The 13,032-nt window shown below is 33.1% G+C and overlaps 2 protein-coding genes across 2 annotated transcripts; one reads left to right on the plus strand and one right to left on the minus strand.

Moving 5' to 3' along the window:
• Window positions 1-582: 582 nt before the first annotated feature.
• LOC112782633 (coronatine-insensitive protein 1) lies at window positions 583-4,214 on the plus strand. The gene is made up of 3 exons (XM_025825112.3): window positions 583-1,197; window positions 2,281-2,752; window positions 3,293-4,214. Exons 1-3 carry the CDS (start codon window positions 707-709, stop codon window positions 4,091-4,093), a joined length of 1,764 nt encoding a protein of 587 aa, XP_025680897.1. The 5' UTR covers window positions 583-706; the 3' UTR covers window positions 4,094-4,214.
• On the minus strand, window positions 4,128-10,272 carry LOC112785797 (transcription factor KUA1-like). The gene is made up of 4 exons (XM_025829228.1): window positions 10,096-10,272; window positions 5,570-5,631; window positions 5,032-5,450; window positions 4,128-4,216 (listed from the first exon to the last, which is right to left on the minus strand). Exons 1-4 carry the CDS (start codon window positions 10,270-10,272, stop codon window positions 4,128-4,130), a joined length of 747 nt encoding a protein of 248 aa, XP_025685013.1.
• Window positions 10,273-13,032: the final 2,760 nt, after the last annotated feature.

Genomic DNA, 13,032 nt, shown 5'->3' on the forward strand with positions numbered 1-13,032 from the left:
AAAAAAGAAAAGAAGAGTTGAAATAGTAAAAGTAATAAAAATTATGATTCTTATAATTTGTGTGACCATCTATATAGTAGATCAGACAACTATGATTATCTAACAAAATTAATTTGTATTTATTGCACTCAACTTGAATAAGTAATAAATTATCTTATTTTAATTTAGTTTTTAATTCATATGATTTGAATTTAGTTTAATATATATTATTTGATGATTTAATTATTAGTTAAAAATATCTTAGTTATCTATTTTATTCATAAATTTATTATTTAATGACAAATAAATTAATCAAATTAATTAATTAGTACACACAATAAATTTGACTTAATAAATTAAAAGAATTAAATTAAAAAATACTAATAAAATATTAAAATAAATGAATTAAGAAATATTACCAAATCGAAATAATATAAATTATAATAAATTATATAATATTTAAATATCTAATTAAATCAATTAGTTGATATAATTAGTTTGTTGTAATAACTTGTATTTAATGAGTTAAAAGAAATAAATCAAAAAACAAAGAAACATACCACGTCAGCTCCATGTTAATAAGTGCAGAAAATCGATTTTTATATGTAATAGGATAGATTTTATTTTCATAGGCTCCGCTATATACATGAGAATATTACACAGCAAAGAAGATGGGACCGTACAAAAGATTCCATAGGCTCCATGCTCTCACTCTCACCTGAACCCCATGGCTGATAGTTTGGTCAGATCCGGAGCGAGACCCAAGACCTGCCACATCGACGCTGCCATGGAATGCGTCATTCGCTACATCGACGACCCCAAAGACCGCAGCGCCGTCTCCCTTGTCTGCCGTCGATGGCACAAGCTCGATTCCCTCACACGCAAGCACGTCACCGTCGCCTTCTGCTACACCACCACTCCGGAGCGCCTTAGGGGGCGGTTCCCGCGGCTGGAGTCCCTGAAGCTGAAGGGGAAGCCGAGGGCGGCGATGTTCAACCTCATACCGGAGGATTGGGGTGGTCACGTGACACCTTGGGTGAGGGAAATCTCGGAGGGTTTCGAGTTTCTGAAGAGCGTTCATTTCCGGCGAATGATTGTTAGGGATTCGGATCTTGAGCTTCTTGCGAGGTCACGTGGTCACGTGCTTGAGGCTTTGAAGCTTGATAAGTGTTCTGGTTTCTCCACTGATGGCCTTCTCTTTGTTACTAGGTTTTGCAGGTATGCTCTGAACTCTGCACTATTCCTTTTTTTTTTTTCATTTTTGTTTCTTTTTTTCCTAAAATAGAAAAGACTAAGTTTTCAATCATTTAAAGCATAAGTCGTTTTTTCTTTTTCTATTTTGACTCTCGTTCGAAGTTGGAACGTTGGAATCATATTTCTATTTTGGGACCTGTAAACTGAGCATGCCCTAATTTTATTATTTTATTTTATCTTTTAGGTTTTCTTGAGTAAAGTACAAAATTATCCGTAGAAGAAGAAGGAAATTCAAATATAACGAAAATTATTAACAAAAGATAATGTTCGCTTCAAAATTTTTATAATTTTTGCGTAGATTTGACGAACGAATCAAGCCTTTTGGTATACCAGGGAAATTTTTGTTCTTTTATAGTTAAATTTGTCATGGTATGATCTTTCATAACTAAATTCGGTACTTCACTTTGCGAATTTTCAACGGTTAAATTAGAAATTCTCATTTATTTTCCCAGTCCGTTGTGCTTGTACTATCACTCTGCTATTCCAATTGTTTGGCAGGAGTTAATAACCATTTTGACCCTAAAAGATTACAATTTTTGACAAATTAAATTTCAAAAGATGTACATGACAAAATGATTTCCAAAGATATGTTGCGTCTGTCAAATTGAACCAAACGTTTAGTTAATTTACTTGTATAAGTTTGGTTCATTTTATCAAATAGAGAATATCTTTGGTCATTTTCTCATTTGCATCTTTTGGGGTCAATTTTGTCAAAATCGTAATATTCCAGGATGCAAAATGGCTGTTTACTCGGTAGGAGGCTTTTGTTTCATACCCTTGGAATGATAAATTCTGCCTTATTTCATTTTAGACCAATATCCAAGATTTTTTTTTAATTTTTTTTTCTGATAATTAGGCAAAATGCCGAGTGATGGGAAGATTTAACCTAGTCTTCCTGTTTCAAACTGATAGCAATTTTTAGTTGACTGATGTTTGGAGTATGCTGAATGTACTGATCCGTTTCTTAAACCTGATGCGATAATAATAATTGAATTCATGCCAACATAGTTATTGTGCAGCTCTGAATGTGAAATTCGAAATTTGCAGGAATTTAAGAGTCTTGTTTTTGGAGGAAAGCACAATTGTTGAGAAAGATTGTGAATGGCTGCATGAGCTTGCTTTGAACAATACTGTACTTGAGACGCTGAATTTTTACTTGACAGACATTGCTGCTGTCAAATTTCAGGACCTGGAACTTATAGCCAAAAATTGTCCTAACTTAGTCTCTGTGAAAATTACTGATTCTGAAGTCTTGGATCTTGTGAACTTCTTTTGCTATGCCTCTGCTCTAGAAGAATTTAGTGGAGGTTCCTACAACTGCGAACCGGATAAGTACAATGCTGTTGTGTTACCAGAAAAATTACACCGATTGGGTTTGACATATATCGGAGGGAATGAGTTGCCGGTGGTGTTCAGTTGTGCATCTGGGCTTACAAAATTGGATCTGCTTTATTCATTTTTGGATTCCGAGGATCATTGTATGTTAATCGAGAGGTGCCCCAATTTGGAGGTCCTTGAGGTAAGTTCCAGAGATCTTGCCATTTGAGATATCTTAATTTACCTGTCTACTTCTCTACTGGGTTGATGTTTGCATATATTGTTTTGAATTGAACTTCTTTGATCAAGCATAAAGGGAAATGTAGAAACTCCGAAAAAGAAAATAATTTTAAGTCGATAACAACACGAGTAAATACCCAATTTGGTCCCCAAATAATTTCAGATCAGACAGGTTAGTCTCTCCATCACTTTCAATCAAGTTTTTTATATGCATGTGGACAAATAATTCTCTAACAAATTTAATCCTAAGACAATTAGGTCCCAAAAATTATCATTATAAGACAAATTAGTCATTTCCAAAACAACGAAGGGACCAATTTGTTCAACAAGAGTAATTCTTGAGGAAATAAAAACTTATTGGGGACCAAAGCGTCAGGATTTAAAATTCCTTATGGACCAATTTGGGTGTTTAACTGTTTATTCATAACAACATCTTGAGACAAAATAGTTTATTTTGGATGGCCAGAATTGTATTTTTAATATTATATTTCCCCATGGACAGTCGAGGAATGTGATTGGAGATAGAGGATTGGAAGTTCTTGCTCGCTGTTGTAAGAGGTTTAAAAGGCTTAGGATTGAACGAGACAGTGATGAAGTTGGTACTAGTGTTACCCATAAAGGATTAATTGCTTTGTCACAGGGATGTCCAGAACTAGAATATTTGGCTGTTTATGTATCTGACATGACGAATGCCTGTCTCGAACACATCGGTACTCACTGCAAAAATCTCTATGATTTTCGGCTTGTCTTGCTTGATCACCGTGAAAAAATAACTGATTTGCCACTTGACAATGGAGTAAGGGCTTTACTCATGGGTTGCGACAAGCTTATAAGATTTGCACTATATCTGCGTCCTGGGGGCTTGACCGACAAGGGTCTTGGCTATATTGGGAAATACAGCCAAAATGTTAGGTGGATGCTGCTTGGTTACCTTGGGGAGTCTGATGCAGGGCTTTTGGAATTCTCTAAGGGATGTCCTAATCTTCAGAAACTTGAAATGAGAGGTTGTTATCATTTCAGCGAGCGTGCACTAGCTGCTGCTGCGACGCAACTGGCTTCGCTTAGGTACTTGTGGGTGCAAGGATGTGGGCAATCTACTTCCAGAGGTGATCTTGTGGCTATGGCTCGCCCCTTTTGGAATATTGAGTTGATTCCTTCGAGGCGTGTGATCGCCAATGATGAATCTCGAGGCCCTGTAGCTGTTGAGCATCCGGCACACATTCTTGCATATTTCTCTCTTGCAGGACAGAGATCTGATTTTCCAGATTCTGTTGTACCTCTGGATTCTACCACACGTGTATAATCCTTTTTCTTGAAAGATGCAACTGTTATTTTCTCTATTCTGTGCCATTGTTGACACCTTTGATTGAACAAATTGGGAGACTATAAATGTTATATTGAATCATTTGCTTCATTGTCTGAAATTCTGAATGTATATAACAAGATCGTAGGTTCAAGACAGGTTTCCCAAGTGAATCTCAGTCTCTCTCTGATTCGGAGGACACGTCTTTGATGAAACAATAGAGGTCGAATTTACCTAAATCTAAATTCTTAGAAAAAAGTCTTTACTTCTTTAGTTAGATAATATTTCTTAAAGAGAACTTTTGAACTTTTTTCTATTTAATATTAAACATTTGTCTTTTTGTTTGGAATGTTTAGTGACAGTGATTTTGGAAAAAATAGTGGAAATTAGATATTAATATAAACATATGGAATTAGTACCTTAACTTTCTTATGATGCTTAGCAGAGTTTAACTTGCAATTAAGAAAACAATTTTAATGTAAAACTAATGTGTTCAAAATTGTCTTCACATTGTACAAGCTTAAATATCAAATACAATATCCTTAATTTACTAGTTTACATGAAAACTCCTTACTATGGAGCGCGTTCTATATTAAACAAGCTTAAATATCAAGTCAAATGAACATGGGTAAAAACTATTATTAATTAATAATCAACAAAAGAATTCTCTTATACAAGAATAGATATAATAAGATTCTCATTTGACATTCTATCCAAAATTCCTTACAACTATCGACTTAAAAGCAAATTTGGCAGAGGAGTAGAGTAAACTATGCTGAAAAGTGAAAAATTAGTTTTATCCTACTAAGATAAGATAAATATAGACTAATCATAATTCCTACGTTTTAGAACTAATGGTATACGAACAGTTGGTAGTGTGTCTCTTTATAAAAGAATCCTCGGAATTATTGTATGGGGTGGTATGCACCAAGAATTACCGTCAAAGGTCACACCCTGAGCAACTAAGCTATCTAAAGCCTCACGGAAACACTGATCACATTCATAAGGATCATCGCTATGCAAATTACCAGAATTCGGAATGACCTCAAATTGATTATTGTTGGCACTCCCCAAACTTATTATTGGCTCTACATCATTGTGCTGATCAATGGTACCATGTTGCAGTTGTGGCTCCCTAATGGTCAATGGTTCAGTTTCTCCAACATTGGAAGCATTATTCATATCATGGATATTATTGCACCTTCTTTTATTAGTGTTCTCTTCAGATTCTTCTTGTTTTAAAAAGTACTTTTGAGCATGGCTGGCAACTTGCTTTGGAGTCTTCGACGGTACAAACTCGCGAGATATTCTTTTCCACTTTCCTTTACCATATTTTTCAACTCCCTTCAAAAATAGCCTAAAACCAGAAATATAATCATGTTAAGCAAATATTACAAGAGATTAAAAGAATTTAATAGTATAGGAATTCAAATTATAAAATAGTCATTGGTTTTAATGTTCTTATATGAAACTCACTTGCGTTCTTCTGGGTTCCATGGACAACCTCCTTCTCTTCCATAGCTGTTGCAGGTCTCTTTCTACCATAGCTAGAAGAAGTACAAGATAATGAAGAATAGTTGGGAACAAAAAATGGTTTCGGCACCATGTTTTGAAGAATTTGTGTTGAATGCAGTTTTGAACCTTGTCTTACTAAACCACAAAAGAAGATTATTACTGTTAGAAACTATAAAAATAACCAAGAACATGTTTGATTTAGGATTGGTGTTACATAAAATAGTTCTAAGTTGTAGGGATATAGGTATGGGGGTGCGGAAATTTTAGCCAAAAATAAAAGCATACAAAGTGCGTTAGTATATATAAATATATGTAAATTCACAAAATCTTTAAAAGTTGTACTGGATGTTTTCGGTACGGATTGTAAGATGGATCGGGAACTTGCGAATTAAAATAGTGGCCAGATTGTCTGGAGCAATTTGATGCAAACTTTTTTATGATATTGAATTAATTACTTTTGAAAATTTCATTTACCCCATATTTTTAACAACATGAAAGTATTCAACTTACAAGTTTTAAAAAAAATTATTGAATTCTTATTTTATTTAAGATATCACAATCAAGTAATCTAAAATTAATAAAATTCTTAAAATAGAATTTAGATACCCATAATTCTATAAAAATAAAAAATGAAATTGTGAGATATTTTTGCCACTAATTATGCACAAAGAAGATAAAGTGAATGCATGAAATAAAGTTAAGATTAACGAGAATGCATGTGAACAAAAGAATAGTGTTAAAAAAAGATTCAAATTACTTTTTAAAAAAGAAATCTCAAATAAGAACTTCAAGTTTTAACTTGGAAATTATAATGAGAAAGAACAAAAATTAATTCTTTCTTTAAAGTTATCGCACAAGTATTAATGATATGCACAAGATCAGAGAATCCCATTTTAAGAAACTCATCTAGAATAACAAATCTCAAAACAACGATCATTTGCTCTTTTTTAGATTTATCTCTAGCTTTATTAACAATAATATAAAATTTGGCATCTCCAATCTATTCTCTAATTGAATTTCTCACCTTAGTAGTAAGAAAATGTAGAACTTCTTTTTAGACATCAATTGAAATATACTTAGCAATTTTTTGAACATTTTTCAAATACATTCTTTTTCATTCTTTCATTGTAAGATCCCAAAAGTTTTAACATTTCTAAAAAATTATCTCTATTGTTTGAACTTTGACTTTTATCATGTTTTTTGTAAGCGCAATCTTCAAATGTCAACCATCTAATGTAATCTATAGATGCTCCTAGTCAAATTTGATTATTTTTAATCTCTTCTGATGTTTGCTTATGAAGAAGTCTGTCAATATGTTGTGATTATTTTATCAAAGAGAAATGCTATTTGTATACCAAAACCAGTTACTAAAATCAGTCATCAATGTATTTGTGTATAAATACATCTGTGGTTTAATTTATTTTCAATGTGTATTTGTATTCCAGCATGTATTTTATACTGGTGGCTGACTTTAGTGGCTAATTTTGGTGTACACGTAACATAACCTTTTATCAAATTATCACACGATTTTAGCCCCTTATGATAAAATGAGTTGGGACCTTTGCCAATGTGATTCAGAAGAGCACATTCTTTTTCATTATTTATTTTCTTCCAATTCCTGAAACCATTCTCAATAAAAGCAATTGAACTTGTGTTGATTGAATGTTTCTTAGCAAAAAGAAAGCATAAAAAATAATATATGACATCATCTTCTATAAAATATTCTAACCAAGATGAAAATAATTTAAACCATGAAGCTTGAAAGTGTCAATAATTTTTATCACCAGAAAATGAATAGTTATCAAGAATTGGTTGATTTGGCCCAACTTTAATATAAGCCCGACGAATTTTATCTCTTTAATTTGGATGAAACTTTTAAATCATTGGTCGCATTCCATAATCTCTTTCTAAATGAAAAACATCTAGTTAATTAGGAAGAAGTCGTGGATGCTTTAAGCTATTCAATGGAGAACTTGAAGTAATAAAATTTGATGACCCTCAAGTGTTAGAGTAGTAATAGTAGAAGTATCTTCATTCCCTTGATCATTTTATTTTAAGAAGTGTATCAATAGTTTTGAACTTACCCATAATTCAAATGGCCAAATAAGTTCGTATAATAAAAAATGTATTTAGCAAAAAGTACAAGTTACAATCTATAATCTTTATAAAATATAAAAATTATATTTCAATTTAAAATAAGATATTAAAATTCAGAACAATAAATACTAGTATTGTAGTATCAATAATACAAAATTATAATTAAATAATTGATGGGTAAAGTACTAAATAGGTCTCTTACGTTTGGGCATAATCCTGTTTTGCTCCTTAAAGTTTAAAGTGTCCTATTTGAATCCAAAAATATTTCATTTAACTTCAATTTAGTTTATCATAAGATCAAAGTTAAATAATTACATGAGAGCAGTACAAGAATAAAGTCGATAATTTGGAGAACAAATACAAGCTCCAAAGGCACAAAATCAACCGTGAATGTATCAATACATTTATTTATCATTCTCCTTAGTTCTATAGAAAATATTTTATTTAAATTGTAAAAAAATGATAAATAAATGTATTGATGTATCTACGGTTGATTTTGTGCCTTTGGAGCTTGTACTTGTTCTCCAGATTATTGATTTTGTTCTTATACTGTTGTCACGTAGGATATTCTGTTAATTATTTAACTTTGATCTCACGGTGGAACTATATTGAAGTTAAATGAAACTTTTTTGGATTCAAATAGGACATTTTAAACTTTAAAGACTAAAACAGGATTACGTCCAAACGTAGATGACTAATTTAGTATTTTACCCATAATCGATTAACAAAAAAACTGAATATACAAACTAACTTATAATTACAAACTTAACAAATAATAATAAATTAAGTAAATAACCAAATATATAAAAAAATTAAGCAAGACTAACAGAAAAATAAAATTAATTTATTTAAATCAAGAAAAGAAATAAGATATGTTTTACTTATTTTATCATGTATGACTATGTGTCTTAATTGTTGGTTTAATGGTTCTCTTGTAATAGAAAAGAGAGTAAAAATAAATTTTTTTTGTGAAAGAAAAATGAGAGACAAGTTGTTGAATTAGAATCTTTTCTTTTAATCGGTAAGAAAAAAAAACAAAAATAAAAAAATAAAAGATAAAAAGATTAAAAAGATAAAAAAAGAGAGGAATAGAAAAGTTATTACTGCACAAAAGTAAAAGTGAGAAATTCTTTAAATGGAGGAGGACATTAAAAGAAAAATAAAAGTTTATATTTTATTTTCTAAATAAATTAAACTAGAACAACTATATCTTATTAACCTATACAAAAATATCTAAACTTTTTTTGCTAGACTTACTCTAAATTATTAATGAATTATATTTATCTATTATAATTTTAAGAAAATATTTTTTTAGAAGAAAAATGAGATAATAAAAAAAAAGATGAGTTATCTCCATCAATTTTTTTTTAAACAAAAATTAAAATTTTGGGCTCCGCCGAATCTTTAGAGCCTCCGTCCCTGCTAACTTCTAGCCATCAAATTGGGAAAAATATAAATCCGCTACATATTTAGATAGTTAAATTTAATGTTATCTTTTTTAAGTTGTTACAAAAGATAGATTTTCTATACCCATATAAATATATTTTATTGCTGCCAATAGAATTTGGCAAGAAGCATTCAATTTTTTTCAATGTTCGTGTCTCACTTCAAAGTAATTTTTCGTTCTCCCTTTCTTTTCAAACTATTTTTCTTCTTATTATTTTACAATGAAAAAAGTCGCAAGTAAGCATTTAATTTAATTTTTTTCTTGATATTATTTTACAGAAAAATCATTCTGAGATTATATCTGAAATCCAATTTATAGGTATCAGGCCAGAGAGAGAAAGAGAGAGAGAATAGGAAAAGAGTAAAGTTCTGAAAGTGTGTTAGGAATGAATTGATAACAAAATTGAAAACCCACTGTGATTACATCATAATGTATAATTATAGAGAATGCTGACTAGGACTGTAACAAATTCACTAACAAACTATTAGTAATCCTAACAATAAGCTAACAATAAACTAACTTCCTTTATCTCCTTCATTCCCCCTTAAACGAAGGGTTGTTTTGTCAACAATCCTGAGTTTGTTTCGAAATTCACTGAACAAGAAAGAAGAAATGGGTTTCGTGAAAGTATTTGCGATCTGCTGCACAGTAGGGACATGAACAACCTGAACTCGACCTTTCATGACATAATTCCTAGCAAAATGAATGTCTAACCCAACATGTTTATATTTGAAGTGCAAAACTGGATTCGCAGCTAACATAACCGCACTGAGATTATCACAGTAAATTATAGGCGGTTTGGTCACTAGGGCATGAATAGCATGCAACAAATTTTGAATGGAGACTGCTTCTGCAACTACATCAACCACACCCCGATATTCGGCATCTGTGCTCGACCGACAAACTACATGGTGTTTCTTTGAAGACCAAAAAATTAATATACACAATAACCATTGGTTGATTTTCGATCATCAGGATCAGACCCCCAATCAAAATTGGTATAAACTGTGAGAGTGAGCTCTTTAGCCGGATGAATCCGCAAACCAAAGCTAGTAGTGCCACTGATGTACCGCAAAATGCGCTTAACCACCTTCCAATGTGCTTCAAGGGGCTGCTGCATGAATTGACACACTCGATTTATGCAATAAGCTAACTCTGATCGCATGATTGTTAGGTACTAAAGACTCCCAACAACTGCACGATACAGGGCTGTATCACCGAAGGGAGGACTGCCAGTTTTGCTAAGTTTTAGAAAGGAAGGGATTGGAGTTGCATATGGCTTACAGCCAACCATATTGGCTTTCCTTAAGATGTCATTGACATACTTAGTTTGAGATAACAGAAGACTGCCATCAGTAGTGTGTGCTACTTCTAATCCAAGAAAATAATGCAGGTTTCCCATGTCTTTCAAGGCAAAATGAGAGCTGAGTTGAGTAATTACCTCATCGATACACTGATTTAAGCTGCCAGTAACAATGATGTCATCAACGTATATGAGCACATAAGTCAAATGTTCAGTAGAGAGTTTTGTAAACAGGGATGTATCAGCCTTTGTGGTAGTAAACCCATGCTGTTGCAGTACCCCAGAAACCTTTGTGTACCAGAGGACTTGAATAGCTTGCAAACTAAAGTCGAATTTTCTTCGTAACCAGGGGGCTGTTTCATATAAACTTCCTCAAAGAGATCACCATTGATGTGTGAAAAATGATCCAACACAAAACTCACCGGCAAGTGTACCGGGTCGCATCAAGTAATAATAAGTCACGTGAGTGAGGTCGATCCCACAGGGATTGAAGGATTCAACAATTTTAGTTTAGTGGTTGATTTAGTCAAGCGAACAAGAGTTGATTTGAGTGATTTATATCCAACAGAAGCTAAATTGCATGAAATTAAAGGGAGAGAGATAATTGACAAGAATTTAAAGTGCAGAGAATTAAAAGAGCTGAATCTTAAAGTGCAAGTAATGTAAATTGCAGAAACTTAGATTGCAAGAAATGTAAATGACTGAAGCTTAAAGTGCAAGAAATGTAAATTGCTTGAATTATAAAGGGAATTGGGAATTTGGATTGTAGAAATTAGACAAGAGAAAGTAAAATGGCATTAAACAGAGAAGTGGAATATGAATCAAAATTGCAACAAATCAAATCGGAAGAGAACAATTGCTTGAAAATTCAAACAACAAGCAAAATGTAACATCAATTGCAATGGTTTAAAAGAAATCACAGATCTCATGGTTAGAAGAGACTAGAGAACAAGTCTAGATCTCAATCCTTCCTTGATCCAACTAAGAACACAATTGCAAACAAAATGAAAAATGGAAATCAGTAAAGAAACTTGAATTATGCAAGAAAAGGAAACAAAGAGATCTCAAGGTTGAGGTTGAGACAGAATTTCCTCAACTCTTCACTATCAAGACTCAAGCAAGCTTTGCAGAAAAGAAAACAGAAAACCCAGAGAGGAAGAGAACTCAATTCTCCTCCCAATTCTCCAAGATCCAAAATCAAAGTTACAGAATGAAAAATTCTAAAAGAGGTAAAACTTTCAAAGTAAAAGTTCCGGTCCTTTCTAAATCAAACTAGATTCTATTTATACACTTCCTTCTATTGATCATTAAGCCTTGAATTTGGGCCTTGGCCTTGATGGAATTGGGTTGAAGATAGCCCCGGTTGATTGCTCTTGGTCTTGAGAAGAACTCTGTTACATTATGGGCTTTAGGATCATTCACGTTTGAGTCAACGTTTGAGGCAAACGTTGACTCAAACGTCTTGTATTAGAATTATGCAGAATAGAGTTTTGCTGTCACTCACGTTTGAGGTCAAACGTGAGCTCAAACATGATTCTCTCCAGGGTAATTTTGCAGCCAACGTTTGACCTCACGTTTGAGGCAAACGTTGGCGCAAACGTTAAGTCCTCTTGGGTGTGTTATTGAGCCAATGTTTGACCTCAAGTTTGAGGCAAACGTTGGCGCAAACGTTGGCTTCTCTTGGGTGTATTTTTGAGCCAACGTTTGACCTCAAGTTTAAGGCAAACATTGGCGCAAACGTTGGCTTCTCCTGGGTGTATTTTTGAGCCAACGTTTGACCTCAAGTTTGAGGCAAACGTTGGCACAAACGTTGGCTTCCTCCAGGGTTCTTCTTAAGCCAACGTTTGACCTCACGTTTGAGGTAAACGTTAGCACAAACGTGAGCTCTTCCCAGGGTGGCTTTGCTGCCTTCATTTCCATTGCTGCTATCCCTTTTCTTCAACCTTCCTCCAAGCCTTTTGGTCACATGTCATCAATCAACAAATGCATCAAAGCTATGCTAAAATCATGAGACTTCTTCTCATCCTTGACATATAAGCAATTATAGCACAAAATCTCATGAAAATGCATCAATTTACTCATGGTTGATTGAATCCAAATACACATGAATTTCTACCCAAATGGCTTACTTGTAACTCAAGAAAGTGTATAAAACCTATTAAACAAGTGAAAAATTGCTTGAAAAACTAGCATAAGATGAGTTGTCATCACAACACCAAACTTAAACCTTGTTTGTCCCCAAGCAAGAAAAGAATTATGCTCAAAGGTTCTTTTAATTAGAAGTGGATTGAAGAATAACTTGTACTATCCTGTGAGTGAAGTGATTAAGTGACAGTGGGGTGAACTCTAAATTATATGCTCATGCAAGGGCTTCAGTGCTTACTAGTTCCTACATCTTGGAAGTCTTAGGTCCTAGGACTTTCATCCAAATGATATCATGGAGATCTCTCTATAGGTAATCACCTTGAAGCAACTTATAATTTCTGTGTTTTGGCATTGACTCTAAGTGTCATGTCTCAAAGCGGCTCTTTAAATAAGCTTTCAATCAATACTCCTAAACCAGTTGGTTTTAAGGTA

This window comes from Arachis hypogaea, chromosome 20, assembly GCF_003086295.3.
Source record: "Arachis hypogaea cultivar Tifrunner chromosome 20, arahy.Tifrunner.gnm2.J5K5, whole genome shotgun sequence".
Taxonomy (NCBI): Eukaryota; Viridiplantae; Streptophyta; class Magnoliopsida; order Fabales; family Fabaceae; genus Arachis; species Arachis hypogaea.

Bases quoted from the DNA above. Each gene is read 5' to 3' on its own strand.
- LOC112782633 (XM_025825112.3), top strand. From the start codon at position 707: ATGGCTGATAGTTTGGTCAGATCCGGAGCGAGACCCAAGACCTGCCAC. The intron at 1,198-2,280 runs GTATGCTCTGAA...CGAAATTTGCAG, and splicing joins TTTGTTACTAGGTTTTGCAG to GAATTTAAGAGTCTTGTTTT. The intron at 2,753-3,292 runs GTAAGTTCCAGA...CCCCATGGACAG, and splicing joins CCAATTTGGAGGTCCTTGAG to TCGAGGAATGTGATTGGAGA.
- LOC112785797 (XM_025829228.1), bottom strand. From the start codon at position 10,272: ATGCAGCAGCCCCTTGAAGCACATTGGAAGGTGGTTAAGCGCATTTTG. The intron at 5,451-5,569 runs GTGAGTTTCATA...TTCTGGTTTTAG, and splicing joins TGGAACCCAGAAGAACGCAA to GCTATTTTTGAAGGGAGTTG. The intron at 4,217-5,031 runs GTAATTCTTGGT...ATATACATTCAG, and splicing joins TCAGGGTGTGACCTTTGACG to AATTTCAGACAATGAAGCAA.